The 20373-nt window shown below is 44.8% G+C and overlaps 1 protein-coding gene across 3 annotated transcripts in view; it reads left to right on the top strand.

The window, feature by feature from the left end:
• Positions 1-20373, top strand: part of TTC28 (tetratricopeptide repeat domain 28) — a 358389-nt gene that overhangs the window by 191300 nt on the left and 146716 nt on the right. For all 3 annotated transcript variants that reach the window (XM_067539398.1, XM_067539400.1, XM_067539399.1), the window contains one exon: positions 19967-20114. In XM_067539398.1, the coding sequence (XP_067395499.1) occupies positions 19967-20114 (148 nt within the window). The remainder of the gene's footprint in view (positions 1-19966; positions 20115-20373) is intronic.

Below are 20373 nucleotides of genomic sequence, written 5' to 3' on the forward strand. Positions count from 1 at the left end.
GCTGAACTGATTAAAAAAGCGTGACCCAGAGAGCATGACGTTCTACTCTTCCTTTTCAAGCAGGCTGAGACAGAGGGACTGCCTCAGAGGGTGGTTCTTCCCCCCTTGAGGAGGCTACTCAGCAAACTACGGGGCCAAATGTTACAGCACAAGTCATGAAGCAGGAGGCCCCTGCAAAAAATCGTGTTGTCCATCCCAGGATTCAAAATAAGAGATGGGAGCTTTTTAGCTTACCTTCATGTTCCATGTGTCTTATGAACCGACTTTTTTTGTCTCAGGTGTCCCTGCCACACAATTGGTTCACTTCTTAGCAGTCTCAGCAGAGGGGTGAGGGATGGCATGGGCTAAAGAGAGAGAGCTCCTTGTCCCTAGAGGTGGTCCCTCCAAGCAGTGCGGAGAAGCTAGCCTAGTACTGGGCATGTGGCACCTATTGTGAGGAGACAAGAGCCCTGTCTCCAGTGCGTTTATTCTAGCATGTTTCACTGGCGATAACAAGTCACAAAGAGATTTAAATTTGGTTAGCAAAAGACCGTAACATTTATGTTCTAGTTCTATCAGGAGAAATAAACTTCAGTGTTCAACTGTAAAGCTGATTTTCTTTAATTAGGTTTCAACAGCTGGGTATAGGGCAGCCGCTACTCTGTGTGGGTAGCATTAATGAGCATGATGGGGTAAGTAGTGTGTGTTGCTAATCAGTTAATGGCGATGTTATAGAAAGCAACACTTGGGAGCCTTTTTGTTTACCCAGATTCAGAGGGGAAAGGGGAAGTATGTAGAGAGAAGTGTGTGCTGTGTAACTGCGTGAGGAGGGAGAGGTTATTTAGTCTGGAACAAGGAATGCAAGGATGTGTGCACAGTAGAGGATGCTCCGTGTGTTCAGAGAGTTCTTGCTTTGGAATGTTTTAAGCTTCTGATTAAAGGCTGAGTTCATGGCTAGGGAGCAGGTTCTGTTTTGTAACCTGAGCAGTCATTGTCTTTCTGACTGTGCTTACTTCTAAAAAAAAAATCAGAACTGCACACCCTCCAAGCTACTTCGACTAAGAGTGAGCTAAGGCCCTTCAGAGCAATTGCCCTGGGCTCTGCTCTGCATAGGAAATGGGAGGAAGTGTAACCAGTTTAGAGCTCAGTGCCCTTACCCCCACTGTTGGGGATTATTTTTGGGACCTTATTGGTGTGTCTCCCTTTATGGAAATTGGTTTTGTTCGTGATCTGAAACTTCTGCCATCTAGCAGAAATGAAACTGAACTTTATTGGCTTTTGTAAGATACTGTCCTGCACAATTCCAAAAGTTTGTAGCCACTCGTACATTTTTCGTCTTAATTTTAGTTCCTGCAATATTAATACCAGCTGGCTAGAACAGGCGTTTCCCATGGCCTACTGCATCTCAGGTATTCAAACCGAACTCCATTGAGACATGACTCTCCACAGAACCCAATCCTAAAGTTCCTAACCTAATTCCAGTGAGAGTTTTGCCTGGGTAAGGATGGCCAGGTCAGGCTATATATTAATTTTGAAGGAAATAGCATGGAACAACTCTGGAGTGCTCAGACGTATGGCCCTTTATGATTGGCTGCCAATGACAGCAGACCCTTAGTTGCCAGTTATATCAATCAAAGGCACAGGGTAAATATTTCCCACTCTCTCCTTTTTGTTCCCTTTTCCCAAATGCAGCCAGATGTTTCTTTGCTGAGCAGTGCCAGGGAAAGTTTCACTTGAGGTAAAATTTAAAAAAAGCGCCTAACTCCCATTTTCAAGAGAGACTGAGGGCATGGCTGCATACAGCTGTCGCATATAGATGCTTCCCACATTGATCGAAGGGGTGTTTCCATCTCTCCAAAGATTTGTTCTGTCAACTTAGCTGTGTTGACACTGAGGGTTGGGTCGACCTAACTATGTCACACAGGGCGCAGCGTTTGTGATGCCCTGAGTGTCGTAGCGAGGTGGATCTAATTTTTAGGGGTAGACCAGGCCTTGGGCTCCAGAATGCACAGAGGCTTTTGAAAGTGTTACCCTCAGCCTTTCTCCTCATATTCGCTGACTTGGGAGGAAGGGCTCCACTACCTTCCTTGTGACTATTTCACTGACTCCTGTGTCATGTGAGTGGTTCCCAGGGGTGAAAAAATCTCTCTCCTTTCTGGTGTTGTGTGAGACATGAAGCTCTCTCTCACCCACAGGTTCGCCATGTACCTGTGCACGCCTGCACCCTAGTGGAGGTTTGCTGTCTCATTTGCTTGCCAGTGTCCTCACTGGACACAAGTAATGTGTGCTCTAGCTCATTGCCTGGAGGGGTGTATGTTCATGGGAGTGATGGACTGTGTGCTCTTCCACAGAGGTATCCGGCATCGGTGCATTAGCAGTGACTATGGGATGCCTTTAGTGTTCTGCTGTGGGATCGCTACAGATGAAACTAGTGATTGGAGCAGTGAGGAATGATGCTCCAGTGGTTTTGGCACTTGCTTAGGACTTGGGATACCCAGGTTCAGTTCTCTGTTCCACCACAAACTTCCTGTGTGACTGTGACCAGGTCACTTAGTCTCTCTGTATCTTAGTAAAATGTTTATCCTTACAGGTGTTATGAGGATAAAAACGTAAAGACTGTGAGGCGCTGGATTACTACAGTGATGTTACGTGGGTTGCGTATCTCCCGTCGACTGCTGCCGCCATTGGTTGCGGGTTTGCCAGAGCATTATCCAGTTGCCTAGGTCTCTGGATTGCCTGTGCACACAGGGGTGTCTGCCCTTATTTGTGGGTTACCAGTGTGATGCATATTGCATTTTTTACAGGCTGACAACAGCCTGCCAATATTTAATGTGTGCAAATACCAAGGTGGGGAGAGAATGATTTAATTGTGGTACCTGCGAGTAATGGGATGAAATTATGAAATGGAACATTTAGGCTGAATAACAAGAAAAGCTTCCTGACAGTGAGATACATCAGGCTGTGTAATCAACTCTCATGGGATGGAGCGGAAACCCCATTGCATGAGACGTTATTTATTTATTACTGTTCCTTGAACCACCTCCCCCAAATAGCATACAAATATATACAGCAATACAAATATTTAAGGCTGTTCAAAAATGCCCCTTTCTAGGTATACATTCAGTGTCTTTGGCATTTTTGGAAATTGTGCAGTAACCCTAAATTCACAGTAAAATATCAAACAAAGCAATAAATAACATTGTATGGGGAATGGCCCTCCCCCAGGATGGAGTAGCTGGCACTTGTAAGCTGTTTCTATCTCTAGTTTCCATTATTCTAAAATTATCAGGGAGTTTCCCACTAACACCACTGCACTGAGTGTCTGTGTACTAGGTTAAGCTTCATAATTTGTACCTATGCCGTACAAGTTATTTAGCCAGAAAACTTACTCAGAGTGTGAATTTCAGGTATGGAGGGTGCTGTATCATGGCATATACGTTCCCACATCTCTGTCTACAACACCAGTCAAAACCAGGATAGCTACCCTTGTCCTTTATAGATTAATTGTTTTCATTTTTGGTAATGAGATGGTAACAGGCTGGCGGTGTTTGCCTGGAACAGCCCCTCTCGCTCCCCTGATAGCCGCTTGATCATCTTACTAGCGAGGGGTTAAGTGGGTTCTGCTGACTCTCTCAGGGTATGTCTACACTGCAAGTGAAGGTGCAGTTGTAGCATGAGTAGGCATACTTGTGCTAGCTTTAATCTAGTGAGGCAACAACAGTTGTGTAGGTGTCGTGTCATGGGCTAGCAACCAGAGGGTGTACCCAGGCTCCCTGGTGGGCTTGTATTCTGAGTGCTAGCCCATGCTGAAGCTTGTGCCACCAAGGCTACACTACTGTTGTTACTCATGCTAGCTAGATTAAAGCTAGATGGGTACGCCTACGTGTGCTCCAGTCACAACTTCACCTGCAGTGTACATGTATTCCTGATGAAGATGGCTTGTTACAGCACCCAGATATAAGGATGATGGACATAGCTCTATGTAGAGAGGGAGGATCTGGAGTGCGGGCTGAACAAACTGGAGGGAGGAATCCAAGGAGCGGGCAAGCTTGGGGGAGAAGATCTGAGCTGAACTGACAGCTATGTTGTTGTTAACTTCTGTGCTAGTTAAACCAACCCAAGGGCGAGGCTGAGATTTGACTCAATACACTGTGCAAACCATGTTTAAAGCAGGTGGAAAGTCAGCTGCTCAGAGATAGAACCATAGGACTTGAAGGGACCTCAAGAGGTCATCCAGTCCTGTCCCCTGCACTCAAGGCAGGACTATGTAATAACTACAACATTCCTGACAGGTGTTTGTTTAACCAGTTCTTAAAAACCTCCAGTGATGGAGATTCCACAACCTCCCTGGCAATTTGTTCCAGTGCTTAACTACATTACAGTTAGGAAGTTTTTCCTAATGTCCAATCTAAACCTCCATTGCTGCAATTTAAGCCCATTGCTTCTTGTTCTGTCCTCAGAGGTTAACGAGAACAATTTTTCAACCTCCTCTTTGTAACAACCTTTTATGTACTTGAAAACTGTTAGCATGTCCCCTCTCAGTCTTCTCTTCTCCAGACTAAACAAACCCAGTTTTGTCAATCTTCCCTCATAGCTCATGTTTTCTAGACCTTTAATCATTTTTGTTGCTCTTCTCTGGACTTTCTCCAATTTGTCCACATCTTTCCCGAAATGTGGCACCCAGAACTGGACACAAGACTGAAGTTGAGGCCTAATCATCATGGAGTAGAGCAGAAGAATTACCTCTTGTGTCTTGCTTACAACACTCCTGCTAATACATCCCAGAATGATGTTGGCTTTTTTTGCAGCGGTGTTACACTGTTGACTTATATTTAGCTTGTGATCCACTGTGACCCCAGATCCCTTTCCGCACTACTACTTCCTAGACAGTCATTTCCTATTTTGTATGTGTGCAACTGATTGTTCCTTCCCAAGTGGAGTACTTTGAATTTGTCCTTACTGAATTTCATCCTGTTTACTTAAGGGTGTTTCTCCAATTTGTCCAGATCGCTTTGAATTTTAATCCTATCCTCCAAAGCTCTTGCAACCCCTCCAAGGTTGGTATCATCCGCAAACTTTATAAGTGTACTGTCTATACCATTATCTTAAATCATTGATGAAGCTATTGAACACAACCGGACCCAGGACTGTTCCCTGCAGGACCCCACTTGATATGCCCTTCCAGCTTGACTCTGAATTACTGATAACTACTCTCTGAGAACAGTTTTCCAACCAGTTATGTACCCACCTTATAGTAGCTTATAGTAGAAAGAGGCTATATTTCCCTAGTTCATTTATGAGACGGTCATGTGGGATACTATCAAAAACTTTACTAAGGGCTATTGTGCAGTGGAATATTCTCCCATTGGAGGTAGTGAGAGCACACTCGGTATTAATATTTTAATCTTGCCTGGATAAAATCTGGCACAACACCCTGCAGACAGAAATTCTGCTTTACAGAGTAGACAAAATGGGATCTAGTAGGCTATTTCTGTCTCTATAGGAGATGGAGATTGTTATAACCAGTGAAACTGGAGTTAAACTTGATGCCTCACAGGAATAGAGGAGCAGCTGGTACTGGAGGAAGCAGATTTGCCAAATCTCTGTTTATATTTTAAAGTAGGTAGAAGTTAGTTGCTCAGGTGCCAGTCGAGTGTTTGGACTCTGAAGTGTAATTGTTGCCCAGTGTACAAACTCCAGCTCAGTGAAAACAGTAGTGGAGCCTGCATGGACTCTGAGTGATATTTATAGATGTGCTGCATGTGTTCTAAATTAAAGTACATTCCTGATTCTCCCACATTCCTGAAGTCCCACAGCAGAGATTTGTCCTGTGTTCTTTCCAAAATCCAGCTCTGAACAAGTTACGATGGGAGGGGAAGATTCGGCCTAGTGTTTGGCCCCAGAAGCCTTAGTGGCTGCTCATATTTTTGGTTCCTTTCTTTAGTCACACACCTTACGCTCGTCAGATGCTGTCTTTGTGGCTGCCTGGGAAACTGTGAGGGGGCTGGCAGAAGAACGTTAACCTGCCCCATGCTGCTGTAGAACAGATACCTCTAGTGTCATCGTATTCTGCAGGGTTGGTTCGGAGTGATTTAAACGCATCACAGATTATTCATGCTATTTTTGGCATCCTCTCCAGATACTGTAAATCAAGAGAGCACTGTGGGAAAAGATTTTGATGCATTTGCCTTTTCAGCGCAAATAGTTTTGTCTAAGGTCTGAAGTTGACATGAATATAAAGGTGTTTTCCCTCCCTTGTGTACAGTGAAAGTCTTTGTCTAGGTCTGAGGAATTTTTTCAGTTTCTCACATTTGTTTGACAGTTATTTTCTGCTCTAAATTCTTCTGATATCATGCCGGTTACCTTCTTCTGTCTTTCTTATCCACTTACAAATTGGCCAGCAGTTCATTATGTAAATGAGTCCACCCCATGCAAGCAGCTTGATGACAAAATTACAGCATGAATTGTAATAAGAGGGCTTGGTTTTGGAATAAGCTGTATAATATTAGTGCTTCAAACAATCTTGTCGGACCACTGACAGAACAAGAAATCTCTGCTTTAAAACACGTTTCAAAACCACCTTTATCTAGTTTCCATCTGGATTAACCCGGTAATGGGGTCATCTTCTTGAACAGGATTAAACTGCTTCTGAGAGAGAGAAAGGGTTCCTCTTTGCCACCACTATGCTCACTGTGACTGAGCAATCAGCCAGATGATAATATGCTCTTACAAGGACCTTGCCAGCCAGTTTCAGCCCTCAGATCTGATCCCTCAAAACGGTTATAATCCGGGAGGAGTATTCCAGCTGCTAAGCATTTCTTAAAATTCGCCACCCTCCAAACTTGTGCTCTGCTGCTTAACGGCAGTTTTACGGCAGCGTGTAGCTGCACTACTGTAGCGTTACAATGTAAACACGACCTGTGCTGATGGGAGGGCTTTTCCCATCGGCATAGGTGCTGCCCCCCTTGCGAGGCGGTAGCTCCGTCGCCCTTGCACTGTCTGCACTGGGGGTTAGGTTGGTATGTGGATTTTTCACACCCCTGGGAGATGTAGCTATACCCATGTAAATTCCTAGTGTAGACAAGGCAGGCCTTAGTCATCCAGCAAGGGAATACATATTAATTAACATACCCTCTCATCATCCCTGTGGTGAATGAATGACAAAGTCAGACATCAGTTTGTGCTCCAGAAGAAACAGGAGAACTTGGTCAGGAGAGAATTGTGACTTTTCCAGCTATTCCATTCGGATAACTCCCACAAGAACCACATGTGGTACATGCCAAGGCCCTGCACCAACTAATGTCATGAAAGCTCCTGTGACGAAGGATATTTTAGCCTTGGCCAAATGGCTGCAGTAGAAGGCCTGTTGCAGAGACAAGTACGACAAAGATGGCTGCTCGAAACACTTCGATCAATAATCCAGAAAAATTGATTATTAAGAATTTGAATGTGAACATCTGCCTGGATAGCATCTGCCTGGATCTTCAGGGCAAAGAAGCACATACAGGTTCACAAATGCTGTGTTTCTTTGCACTTTGATTGCAATGTGTAGTTTCATGTATTTGTATAAATTATAAATCAGTTAATGCTGTACTGTCCTGAAACGAATCCATGCAGATAGATGTTACGGTAACTAATGTAAAGAACCATTTCAGAATCCCTATTACACTCGGCATGTCAATAATTGCACTTACACCCTAATTTCATCCCAAATTGCATCAAAATTAAAAATTCCGTTTCCTGCTTATTATCTGGATGGAATCTCAGAGCTTTCTCAACAAAAGCGATTGAAAAAACCAAAAACCTGGTACATGTGTTTGTTTACAGGGCTTGGGTGTGCAGTGAGTGGCCCAGTTAGAAATAGGTAACAGAATAAGATAAAAATTCTCAGTGTGCAGTTAAATGGACTGTAATGAACACAAACAGCTGAAAAATACCAGCCCATAGAGAAACAACAGTAATCAATAAAGTGAGCAGATCAAAGAGGATCCGTGTATGTCTGTAGAATTGTGTAAGAGATATTAAACCCGCAGGGCGGACTTCCAGATTCTGCTGTAGTCCAGCTACTAGGCTTCTCCAGAGAACTAGTGTGCTGATTAACAAGGATCCTCTCGCTCACTCTTCTTTAATGTGTGCTAGTACACCAGGTCAACCTAGGGAAAGAGAAAAAAGCCATGTTCTTTGCCTATGAGTCAGACGCATTCTTTGAACAACATCAGTTCAGACCAGGGCCTTAGGCATAGACTTGAAGTCTGTGTCGTTAGACATCTTGTTTTATTGTGTCATAGACAGAAGTTGTGTTTTGTGTGTCTTTAAGAAGCTCATTGTACACTACAGAGACCTTATCAGTCCACCGTTCCCAGTATCTGCTCCAGCATTTTCGGTTACATTACATTGGGAAAGATTAGCCCAGAATAATAAACCATGGGATACAGATGTAGCTTTAAATCCCTGAAATGGGAACGTGTGTCCATTACTAATGCTAGTCGCCTCAGGGAAACCCTGGATTGCAGAGCTCTGTTTCTTAAGGGTTTGTAAATGCGTCAGTTTTGATGTTTTCTTTGGTCCAAGGGCAACATGACTTAAGCAGTAATTAGTATAGTAACTGCCAATTAAAAGGGAGTTGTGACTTCAGATCTGGTTTCCCTTAATTAGCACTTAGTCAGTTTGCATCATTGGAGAGCAGGATTTGCTGGTTTGGAACTTAGGCGATATTGTCATTTGGCAATAACTAGTTAATTAGCATATTAAGGAACAGAAACTGCGGCTCAAGTCTTTGCTGCTAGGTACAGGTTTGCTTATAGCTGGAAAATTGTGTGTGTCAGGCAAGGAGCAGTTTTACTCACTTTGGCTGGGGTTGGGGGAAGGGGAGCAGTGTAGATACTGGAGTAAGAACCCTCTAGTATTTCAAACCAACATGGATGGTTGTTGGAACAGCTTTCTCTCTTGCATTTGCAAGTGCCTAGTTGTTCTTTCATTGCTAGTTTTTGTTAGTACTAGTAAATTGTTTGTTAGTTGGTTAGTCACTTTGTAAGTTAGAGATAATGGTCCCATCGGGGGCTTTCACCCAGCAACGGGGTATGCCCTGGTCCCTGAGCATCAAATGGTGTTCTGTTTGCCACAAGCCCGTCCCACTCATCATGGCAGTTGCTTAGCGTTCAGGGGAAACGTGAGAGAGAAGTGCAAGATTTGCAAGGGCTGCAGGCCACGGGCTAAGAAAGACAGGCCTATTCATGGAGGTGGCTCTCAGACTGGCCTCACATGTCTTGCTTGGACTCTGTGCTGAGTACTTCAGTGTTGGTGCAGAGCGCCTCACCAGCACCGAGTCTTTCTCAATGCTGCTCGCCTTTGCTGGTGCCAAAGAAGTGGTGAAAGAAATAGCACAGTTGAGGCTGTTTCCCCTGTGCCAAAGAGGGATAAGATGGGTGGGTAAGATAAGGCAGGCTTGGGCAAAGGACCCAGGTCGGGCTAATCACCTGCCCCCGAGTGGCTAGAGTCAGCCTTTCCTCCCAGGGTGGAAAGCCCTCTGAGGGAGCCACCCCCAACTCTTGGGAGTGGAAGGGGGCCCCTCTACCTAATGGTGCCCTTGATGTTGGAGGCCTTTCATGCGGCCAGGGACTTGATGGCCCTCATCCCATTCTGCTGGCCTTACCCTCGTCCCTGGAGCCGATAAAAGCACCTGTCCCCAGGGTAAATCTGCCACATGGCCACTGGAGTGGTCAGTTGACCGGTGCCGTTCCCCATCTCGGCACCAGTCCACAACATCTCGACCCAGATCTCTGGCGCCATAGCAAATGTCTTTGCTGTCTTGACCCCAGTCCCTGGCACCATGCTCCCAGTCTCTGATCTGGAGGAGAGACTCATGGGCTACATATTGCTGGTCTCGATCTCTCCAGTACCGGTCATTACTCTTGTGGCACTGGTCACTGGTAGCATGGGACGGTCACTGGACCTCCGGCACCAATCCCCGGCACCATGCAACCTGACACCTCGTTGCATGCAGCCATCCCAGCACTACTCCCCTTCGACACAGCACCACTTAGAGGAATCCTGTTGCTGGTCATCATCTCCCTGGAACTGCTTCCCGATTCCATGCTGCAGCTGACAGAAGGAGCTTCCGTTGGCTCCAGCACTGTCCCTGAGAGAGGTATTGGCTTCCTCAGAGTCAGAGGGAGAGCCCAGTCACCGGCCTCAAAAATGCAGGTCAGCAGGCATACCATCATTTGGTACCTGCCTGGCAGTGGGTGCCTGGTCTCAAGGACAATGGCCTGTCCATTGGCCATACTGGAACCGGTGGGAGATCCTGGTGGCACCAGGTCCTTACTTGCTCCAGTCTTCTGTAGCAGTGTCCGGAAAACAGTCTGCAGCACCGACCAGCCCGGTGTGAGACCCAGACTCGGCCACCGCAGCTTCCCCAAGAGAAATAATTTAGCTGATTTGTTTGTTTACAAAATATCAAATAGGGACTATTTAGTAGCACTAAATGCTACGGTATCGCCTCCAAAGTTCAGCCCCACGGCACTCTGCAGAATATGGACATTAACTGGAGTTGAGCTTTGGACTGAAAAATGACTGACACTGTGAGACGGAGACATATGGTCTGATTCCCAAAGCCATAGACTTAATTGAAGAAAATTCTGTCCACTCAGAACCAGTAGTTTTGCCTAGAAGCTGAAAAGCGATTTCCAGTAATCTTGCCCCAATGTGGTGCCTCAGCTGAATGCTGCAGCACCAGACCTGAGACACTGTACCTGCGACAAACACCGTACCTGCGACAGACACCGCACCTGCACACATCACTTCGTTCGGGTGAGTGGAACTGTGTGCAGCACAGAGACTCTGGCTGGAGGGTCATATGATCATTTCTCAGCCAGCGAGTAGCCGGTCCATAGATGAAAACTATGGTCCAAATAGGAAGGCAATAATGCCAATGCCAATCTTTTTGGTCTCAAGATCCTGTTGGATTGTGTTTGTCAATGCAAGCTGTGTTACACACGAACAAACATTAACCCAGCCACACTAACGTGGGGAAAGTTATAACCAAACCTGAAAGCCAAATTTCAGCCCAGAGCAAGCCTTTTATAGTCTGTTATGTGCTAGTGAATCATTCACTCTAGCCGGTGCAGGTGCCCTGATAGATGTGTGAGATGGCAGGCCGTGAGGCTATGGAGAAGTTCCTGAGAACTGTCTAGGTTCACTTTCACTTGTCTTTCTACAATGCAGAGAATGAGCCATTTCAGCTCAGATGTTAAAGCCTTCCCAGGTTAACCCCGGGATGGGTACTTAGAACCTTCTAGATCACTGAGGAATGGAGGAAGAAAGGAATGTGATAACTTTGCAATGTAAATAGCACTTTCCTCACTTCTTGAGGTGGCGTGTGTAGACAAAGCAGCACGAAGGGTCATTCATGCGCCAAAAGTCTCACTGCCAGATTGATTTGATGTGCATTAATATTTGGATATTAAGATCTCTGTTTATATTCAAATCTAAAGTAACCCCCTGAGATGGCTCAGAGATGGCTGGAAGGGATAAAATTGCTGGGCCTCCCTTTTTGTTATTGTTAAAGGTACATTTACAGTTGTCAGTTCCCCTGCTTTGTTGTTCATCCAAAACAGAAATCGTAAATTTCCCAACAGTAGGGCTGGTTCTTCTGCTGTAGCTGTTCATGTTGCTTAAAAATGTGCTTTGTTTTTCTTTGTGTTGGCTCTTGCTTGTTATATTTAAACTATTTCTTCAGTAAATCTCATTCCAATCAAGAGGCTCTTCTTTAAAAGGATGTTCTGGCAAATGAAAACAGTGCAGCATGCAAGTGAGTGACATTCAAGCCCCTGGTTTTATAATATGAGTTATTGTTCGTTCTGCTGTGTGAATGACTCAGATTGAAAACCAGAAGACTCACATAACATTCCAATTAGACACTGTCAGAACTATTGATTTCTATCTTCAATTAGAGACTTCAGCTGTTAGTTTATTGCTTGGTGACCAATATTTGTTTTTCTGTGTTCTTGTCCTCCAAGCCCATGTGTATGGTAGCTATTTCCATCAAAATAAGCATATTTTAAAATAAGAGACGCAGAAGAAATACCTGAAAGGAAATTGCTAATAATCAAATTAAACCATCCAAGTTAATCATTCATTGGGAAGGGAGCTGGTTGTGATCCCCATATTTAGGCAGCTAAACACCTTTCATTATAAAAGATTTTTTAAAACCTTTTTAAAAAAATGTTATCGTCTCCCCGTTGTTTGCAACAGGCCTTTTATATGTGGTAGGGCCCAAGTGAGTCAGCTAAACAAGTTCCTTTTCTTTGTCTCATGACATTCCATTCAGGTGAGTGATCAACTGTCAAAAACCAGAGCTGGGCCAGCACATAGACCCATCAGCTCATCTCATCACATTCCCCCACAGTGGGCATCAGTTCTCCACCTTCCCAGAGAGAGAGAGAGAGAGAGCTGGGCCAGATTCCCCCCAAACATCATTGGGACTGACCACCTGGTGCCGGCAGTCCATCCCCCTCTGCCCCGTTTTTCTGCTGCCAGCCAGTGTAGTTAGTCCTTTAGCTGAAGAGAAAGCAGCCTGTGCCTCAGTGCTGCAAGTGCCCGGTTCAGCCCTCGATGATGACGCATGATTTGGGGAGCAGGGGACAGAATTAATGTTGCCCAATCAATTCTAAAATCGGGCATTTCCTAACTGTCAAGTGCTTGACTTCACAGCCAATATAATATTCTTTTAACAAAATGTCTGTGTGTGTAATTCAAAGTATAAATCAGTAAAAGTAAAATGGCGAACGCGTAGCACTTATTTTTCCTCAACTCAAGGTCCAAAGCCAGTCATACTGAATAGTGCAGTTTGGTTTTGGCTTTTAGAATACATTGTATTGCCACATTCTGCTTCTCCATCTCAGTTCTTTGTGGCACCCAGCAGTGTGTATGTGTGACTTGCTGGAGTTTGTGATCAGAATGTAGTGACAGTAACAGAGGATGTTTCACAGCTGTTGTGCACACTGTTATATCTGTTGTGCACTTTGGAAAAAAGTCAGCACAGTTGGTCCTGAATATTAATGGACTCAGCTGTGACCTACTGAAAGTGATTTGACTCTCAGCAGAGAAATTGCAAACACATCCAGCATGTCTTCTGTGTTTACTTAGGTGAACTCATGTTTTTGGAAATAATCAGTGCTCCTTGCATGATATGCCAATAAAAATGGGGTTAGTATATCAGCTAATGACATGGTGCTGTCCAGTCTGTATCTTTAGTTGTGTTGAGCTTCTAAAACTGGTTTCCATTAGCAACACAGCATGTCCTGAAAGGAGAGGGAAATAAATTGGCTCATCATCCAAAGAATTTTTTTTTAACTCTTACATATCTGCTGAATTTATTGCAAGTGACACAGGATCTGAATAATCAGTGGTAAATACCCAAATAAAATATAATGGCCCAGGCTTTAGTGTCAGGGAATATCTGAGAAGAGACGAGTTTCTTGGACTGGGCATATCTGACCTGCACTGCTCTGAATTCAAGGCCTCAGAATGACAAGGATATTTTTAATTGTTTATTTCCCTCTGGAAGCTCGGGTTTGGTGAGTTTCAAGGGCTGGAGAATTAAATGGCAGAGGAGACACATTAGAGATTTACACTTACTGGGGAAAAGTATTAAAATACCTTACAGGGTTCAAAAGGTCCTTGTTGAACAGAGCATCTAAGTGATAGTGTGAGACCTCCAATGGTCTAAATGGCAGAGCGGTCCTGAACTAGTTCAGAAATTGAAACACTGATGTGTAATTTCAAGAAACTTTTGTACTATACGGTGAATTAAGTATTGTTACCCTGTAGACAGTGATCTGTGTGTGTGTGTGTGTAAATAAGTATTTATACTTAGTAGTTATAGTTGTTTTCATATGATTCCATCATATCTAGGTGGTCCCAGCATGCGAGTAATTTTAACTTGTCTAGAATTTCTGTGTATATTTCCTGATTTGAATTGTTTATGAAGGTTCAGTTCTATATCAACAGCTGAGCTCTTCACAGCCTGTGAGTAAAGCAGCATTTATTTACCCTCTGTCTCTGCTGTTTCCTTATAACTGTGGAAGGCTTTGCCAGTAGGGCTCCCGTCCTCTGGGCAGGCACTAAGGAGGAGCTTTCAAGTGAACTCCAGAATCACACTGGAGTAAAAGGCGATATTAGGGAAATATGTGAAAATTGTCAGGAGACAATCAGTTGACTCTAGGGTAAGAAATGTGGGGAGGAGGAGAAGGAGGAAGGCTTGTTCAATGAATCATTACCCCAAGATGTGAAGAGGTTATGCACAGTGCTGAAATGCAACTCTGTGTTCAAAAAGCAGGAAAAAAATGGGCTAATGGTTTATGCCCTGATTGGCCCCTTTTGTTATGGTGACAGTCATGTAAATAATGTGACAAACCCAAAGCAAACACAGTGGGGAATTTGGGGCTCTGGTGTGGGGCCTGTGAGTCCTGAGGCCTGTGTGTGAGCATCCTGTCAGTAGCTTGATCTCCCTCTTTGTCTGGGAGGACTGTTACCTGGGGTGAGGCGGAGCTGTGATCATGTCTCTGTGCCCAGCTATGAAATAGGTTCAGCCTCACAGAGATGTTTGGAGACTTTGTTCAGCCGTGTTTATAAAGCACTTTAAAGTCCTGCCTGAGGGGAGGCTTTAGAAAGAGGCAATGTTTCATTATTAAATAGTTCATTCTTTCTTTTGTGACTATGAAAGTACAGTATTGCCTGTAGGAATCTCTCTGCAGAGCTGAGGGTCAATTGTCCCGTCTCCAGAAAGAGATGACAGAAATAGAGGGATTCAGAGATGAGAAACAAGGATTGAAAAAATCCTCAAGTGAAGAGAGATTGAAAAGATTGGAAATGGTTACCTCAGAGGAGGTGAATAAAAGGCAACATGCTAAATGCATACAAAACAGTGACTGGAAGAGAGAAGATCCATCAGGTGATGTTATTCAGCCTGTCTCTTAACGTAAGAACAAGGACACAATCAGTGACTTGAAAGGTGGTAGATACAAAACATACAATGCACCATAAGCCTATGGAACTCACTGCCACCGGATATCCTGGAGACCAAGAACATAGCAGAATTAAAACAAGAATTGGCATTTATGTGGGTAACAAAAATGTGCAGCATTTTAATGATAAAATTAACAAAACCTGAGTTTTGGAAAGAATGTTAAACCTCCTTCTTCAGGGCATAGGCCATCCTCTGACTGTTGCAGGTGAGGAAACTTTCTCTGGGGACAGATTACCCACATTTGTCTGTGACAGATTCTTGTACCTTCCTATGGAGCGTCTGGTTCTGGCCACTTTGGAGATGGGATACTGGATTGGATGGACTTCTAGTCTGATCTAGTGCGACAGCCTTTGTGTTCCTGGAAAATGGGGTGCAGGAGCTGGAAGAGGATCAGAATTACACCCCTGCTTGAGACTAGTAGGGCCACATCTCAGAGAACACCTGCAGTTTGTCCATTCATTCTTTCGTTCTGTAGCAGTTTATTCTGTTGCTGTTTTAAGCTAGGTAGAAGGAATCAATAGGATTTCCACCTGGATCACTGGTAAATAAAAGCACCATTTTTGTAGTAATGCAGAGAGCATGCTTGTGTTCCTCACACAGCCCAACACAAATCTGTCATTTACAAAGAGATGGGAAGATTCTCTCCAACTTAATGACTGGGAAATAGCCCTTTGTCTCATTTCTTCAGCTGCGGCTATGGCTCCTTGCTTTTTCCCCCCTTCCCTTTCCTTTCCCAAAATGTGTTTCCTCCTAATTCCTGTTTGCAGATTTTCCCTCATTGTGGTGCCTTCATTCCAGCCCTGAAATAACTTGTGAATGTGTTTGCTTAGGGAAGAAGTAGAAGATGCAAAATGCCCTGTGTGGGAAGAGTGTTGTGTGGCCTGGGGTGAGTGGGGAGAGAGGGAAGGTTTTTTACAATGAATAATCTAGCCAGAAAACCTTTCTGAAAAGATGATTTATAGCATTTTTGTTTCTGGGCTCTGACTACTGTTTGTATTAAAATTAAGTGGCTTCCAAGAGGACTTCCAGGAAAAAGCTCTTTCTAGAAAGGACAAGGTGGGATTACTTTCAGAATGGATGGTTCAAATCCCACTCCATTGCTTGTAACACTTGTGCTCACCCGGCTTTATTCTGTTGTCCGCAGTTGCTGTGTTGTGTGTAATTTGGGCCGTGAGGCCCTCCTGCCAGGGACTCTCTCTGACGTATTGGGTGCTCCTGGAGAGCTAAGTAAACATAATTAGCAGAATGGAAGTGCAGCTCCTTAACAGCCTGATTTCCTGCCACTCCAGCAGCTGGCCCTTCCCCACTGTGGGACTCTTCTTCTGCGGACTGCAATGATGCTGGAGCTCTTGGAGGGGGCCACTTGGGACCAGAGTGTGGGACTCTCTCCTTTCTCCTCCTGATTGCTCTCAGAGCGCTCTGGGCCTCTTGGTCCTCCTCTCTTGAGGCAGTGTTTCCTTATTTCCCTGACACTGGCCATCCCAACATTTCTGGTCATAACTGTTCAGTTGGACTTCTTGCTGAGAATTGGGAGTTACTAAGGCCTCATGTCTGCCTTTGCTTTCTCTGTCGTTTCCCTCACCGGGACACGTGAACAATGGCTGAACAATAGCGAGGAGTGGGTTTACTGAGACAGGGTTACATTCAGCTGTGCAAAGACTGTGTGTGAGTGTGAGTGTGAGAGAGAGATCCCATGTGTCCTGCACCATCCTGTTCCTTTTTAGGTATCACATCTGGGTAAGCAGGAAGTGGGGCAGAGACAGAATGCCGGGAGGTCCTCCCTGCCCTGCTCTGAAGTTTGATGAGCCTGATCTAGCTGTAGTGCTGTGCCTGGCAGCGTTTGCTAGGGCGTGTGCAGGCGCTTCGTGAGCCCATTCTTCGGAAGGCGGATACAGTGATAAGATTCTGGCTCATGATTCTGTATTAATCAAGTGGCTCTGTTCAGACCTGGGCCGGCAACCTCGTTCTTTATCAGACACACACAGCACTCTATTCCCCAACCGATTCCTGAGTTCCTCAGACCACTAACCGTACAAACGCTTGAGTGGACAAGAGTTCTGAGGCCAGCTGTCTAAACCATAGATTCTACTAAATCCCCATTAAACAATCAATCCTTTCTCTTGCACTTCCCTGGTCCTTGCTGGTTTTTAGTGTTTGTATGTAAACAGAAGCTGTTTTCTTGGTCCCTTCACTCATGCAGCAAGTCACAGTCCAGTGGGTGTGACGCAGCTGCACTCGCTGCTGATTAGGTCAGCATAGCAACGTTGGTTGGGAGTGTGTGTTTTTCCCCACATCCTTGACTGACAAAGGCATGTTGACCTAATCTTTAGGTGTCGACCAATCCTAAATGAGAATGTGGAAGTCGGACTCCATCATGGTTCCGAAGACAATGCACTCAGTGCTCCGCAGGAGGTGGCCACTGCACGCCACTCTTTGTTCCTTGGGTATCTCTTTGATTTCAAGCATCCTGCCTGTAATCTAATTAACATTGAACTGGGTTTTTGTACAGTTGCCTGTTTGGTTCAATAAGAACACATTTGTACTAAAGGTTAATTAAATGAATTTTGTCTCCATCTAATTCATTAAAATTATAGAACCAATCAACGCTTGCTAATGGGAAAGAGATTAAATATTCATGTCTATAAATTTCCCATGTCATTTTTGATTTTTCTTAATCTCTGCCTCCATGGGCTGGGTTCTGAAAGTGCCTGAAAGCCCTAATGAAAAGTCATTTTTTATATGAATTGCAGATCTATCCAGTTTAAGTAAAAAAGACTCCACATGTCTACTTAATGTACCTTGAACACAGGATTAGTTTCTATTGCAAATGGGAAGGAATAGCAGCCATGGGCCTGCCCATGACTGCAGGGAGACCTGCCGCTGAGGGCCTTCAAAAGCCAAAGCCAAGAGTGGAGATGACAGGGCAGCATCCCTGTTCTTACAGCAGTTGTAATCTTTTAAAAAGAGTTTTCTCTTTCCATAATTGTACTGCTTTGCTTAAACTCCTTCCAGAGACTCGGCAGTGCAGTGACCGTGGCAGAGCTTGCAGCAAAGAGATATTTGCTAGATAAGACAATAAAGGGTTATCAGTGAACAGCAAAGCTTTTTATAAAAACTAGTTGAAGCTCCTGAATTATTAATGCAATCAGCATGCAGACATAAATCTTACAGATACGCTTGCATTTTATAAGTGAATATTAGACAGTAGTTTCCTTGTTCCCTTCCCCACCAACTCACAAGCACAGAGCTTCATGTTTTCTCTGGGAGAGGCATTGCCATTGCTACCCCTTTATTAAGGTATGTTTCTTCTCCTGCTACTTTGTGTGTCTGTGATCTAGTACCTCTGGGAAGATACGGAACCTGCAGTAACTATTTGCACCTGCACATTGATGCGCTTGTTGGTTTGGGATTGGAAATGTGTGGTGAGGGGGTGCTAGATTTATTTTAAAGGCATTGCAACTTCCCTTGAATATCAGTGAGGCAACGGTATATTTGCTGAGACTCTTCTGCTGCAGCCTCTGGGGAGACTTGGCAGAAAATGTGAAATGGAAAAAGTAAAGGAACATGTCTGTAAACATATTAAAAATGAAGCGTTTCTGTGCGCGTTGTAGGAAAGTGCCTGTAAGAGTTAGTATTTTGAGTGCAGTCAGACTAGGGTCTCTGCTGCTAGCCCGTAGCCCCATTCAAACTTGTTGGTAAATATCTCTCGCCTTGATTGAGGTAATCTTCTTTTCTCTGGCTTTCCTGCCTCCCCTACCGCTTCCAGTCCATCCAAAATAACATGGTTAGTGCTGTGGCTAATGTTCCTCCCTGCTAGTCCTTTTGCGGCTGCTTCTCTCTTATCTCAACTTCCAGTTTCTTATCCTCACCTTTAAGTCCCCATATATATAACCTCATCCTCATCTCTGCCCTCACTAGCTGCTGCTCCTCATTCTAGTCCCTACATTTCTCCCGAGTTTCACTCTCAGCCTGGTGGTCTTCCATATGCCCCCCATCTTCCTCAAATCTTCCATCAAATCTTCCATGCCCCCCATCTTCCATCAAATCCATCTTTCCACCTCCTCTTTACCATTCCTCCTGCCACAAAATTCCTGGGTTTCAGATAGTAAGTTCTGATGTGCCCAGCTCTCTCAAACACTTACATTTTATAGCACGACATACGCGTATGAAAAGAAACACAAACACCTTCCTGCTCAGCCTACTTCTACCAAAGCATTTGCATAATGCAAAAGTCCCTGTAGTGTACCCAGAAGGTCAGCAAACTCCGGTGCTACTCGCTAGGTGAGGAGTAAGATGGTGAATTCCAGAGTCAATTATTCAGTGAATCTGCATATAGACAGACGTGTTCTCTGACCATAGATGAGTGAAAATGAGAAATGATGATAAACAGTAGGAGTGCTTCCATGTCACTGGTGGTGATGGAGGCAAGGTGAGTGAACACAGGGCAAGATTCCTGAACTCCTCCACTGAGCTGGTCTGGTGGAAGAAGTAGGCTGTTATCCACGCAGAGGGAAGGAGTGGTTTCTGATCGGATGCTCCGGACAGTGATTTTATTGTAATTGTGTCTTGGATATTTTAGTCTCTGTTAAGACAAACTTCTTGTTGGGTGGTGAAACTCTGGTCTCATTGGCGGGAGTGAGAGATGAGGATGTCGGAGCCAGGCAATCTAACAGAAACGAAACCTTTGTTTGAAATGGTTGTCACTCTGGCCTTAGACTCCAGAGCAGTGTGTGAGAGTTGTCAGTGGGAGCTGGGTAAGCCTTTCCTCAGCTTTTTGGGGGATTCAGGAACCAAACTACTGCTTCAGGTTTTCTGATATTGGCCTGACCTGCCAGTGCTGCAGGAACCTGAGCGCGCTCTTCAGCCCTTGTATTCCCCAGCACTGCTCCCTGGTCAGATGGGTTTGGGCTTTGTGATCGTATCAGTTCAATAACTCGCCTCTTTCTTTTGGGCTTGCAGGCATACTTCCGACAGGGTGTTGCCCTTCAGTACCTTGGACGCCATGCAGATGCACTGGCAGCATTTGCATCTGGGCTGGCTCAGGATCCCAAGAGCCTGCAGCTTCTTGTGGGGATGGTGGAAGCCGCAATGAAATCTCCAATGCGAGGTAAGCAAAGTGTCCCGTGTCCAAGGCACTGCAGGAATGAACAGCAGCGCTACGGGTTCAGCATTTCCCATGAAGGTACGAGGCTGATTTCAGGTGGCAGCTGATGCTGAGTCAGCACTTGAGGTGGGAGGAATCTTGCATAAGTGAGGAGGGGTTTTACATCTTCCACTGGGTCACCTGCTGCTGGGCACTCTTAAAGAGGGGAAACCAAACTGGATGAGCCTTTTGTCTGATTCAGTGAGGCGGGGAGGTTGGAAAA

Source organism: Emydura macquarii, unplaced genomic scaffold (assembly GCF_026122565.2).
Source record: "Emydura macquarii macquarii isolate MOO-44397 ecotype Brisbane River unplaced genomic scaffold, CSIRO-AGI_Emac_v2 contig_554, whole genome shotgun sequence".
Classification (NCBI taxonomy): Eukaryota; Metazoa; Chordata; order Testudines; family Chelidae; genus Emydura; species Emydura macquarii.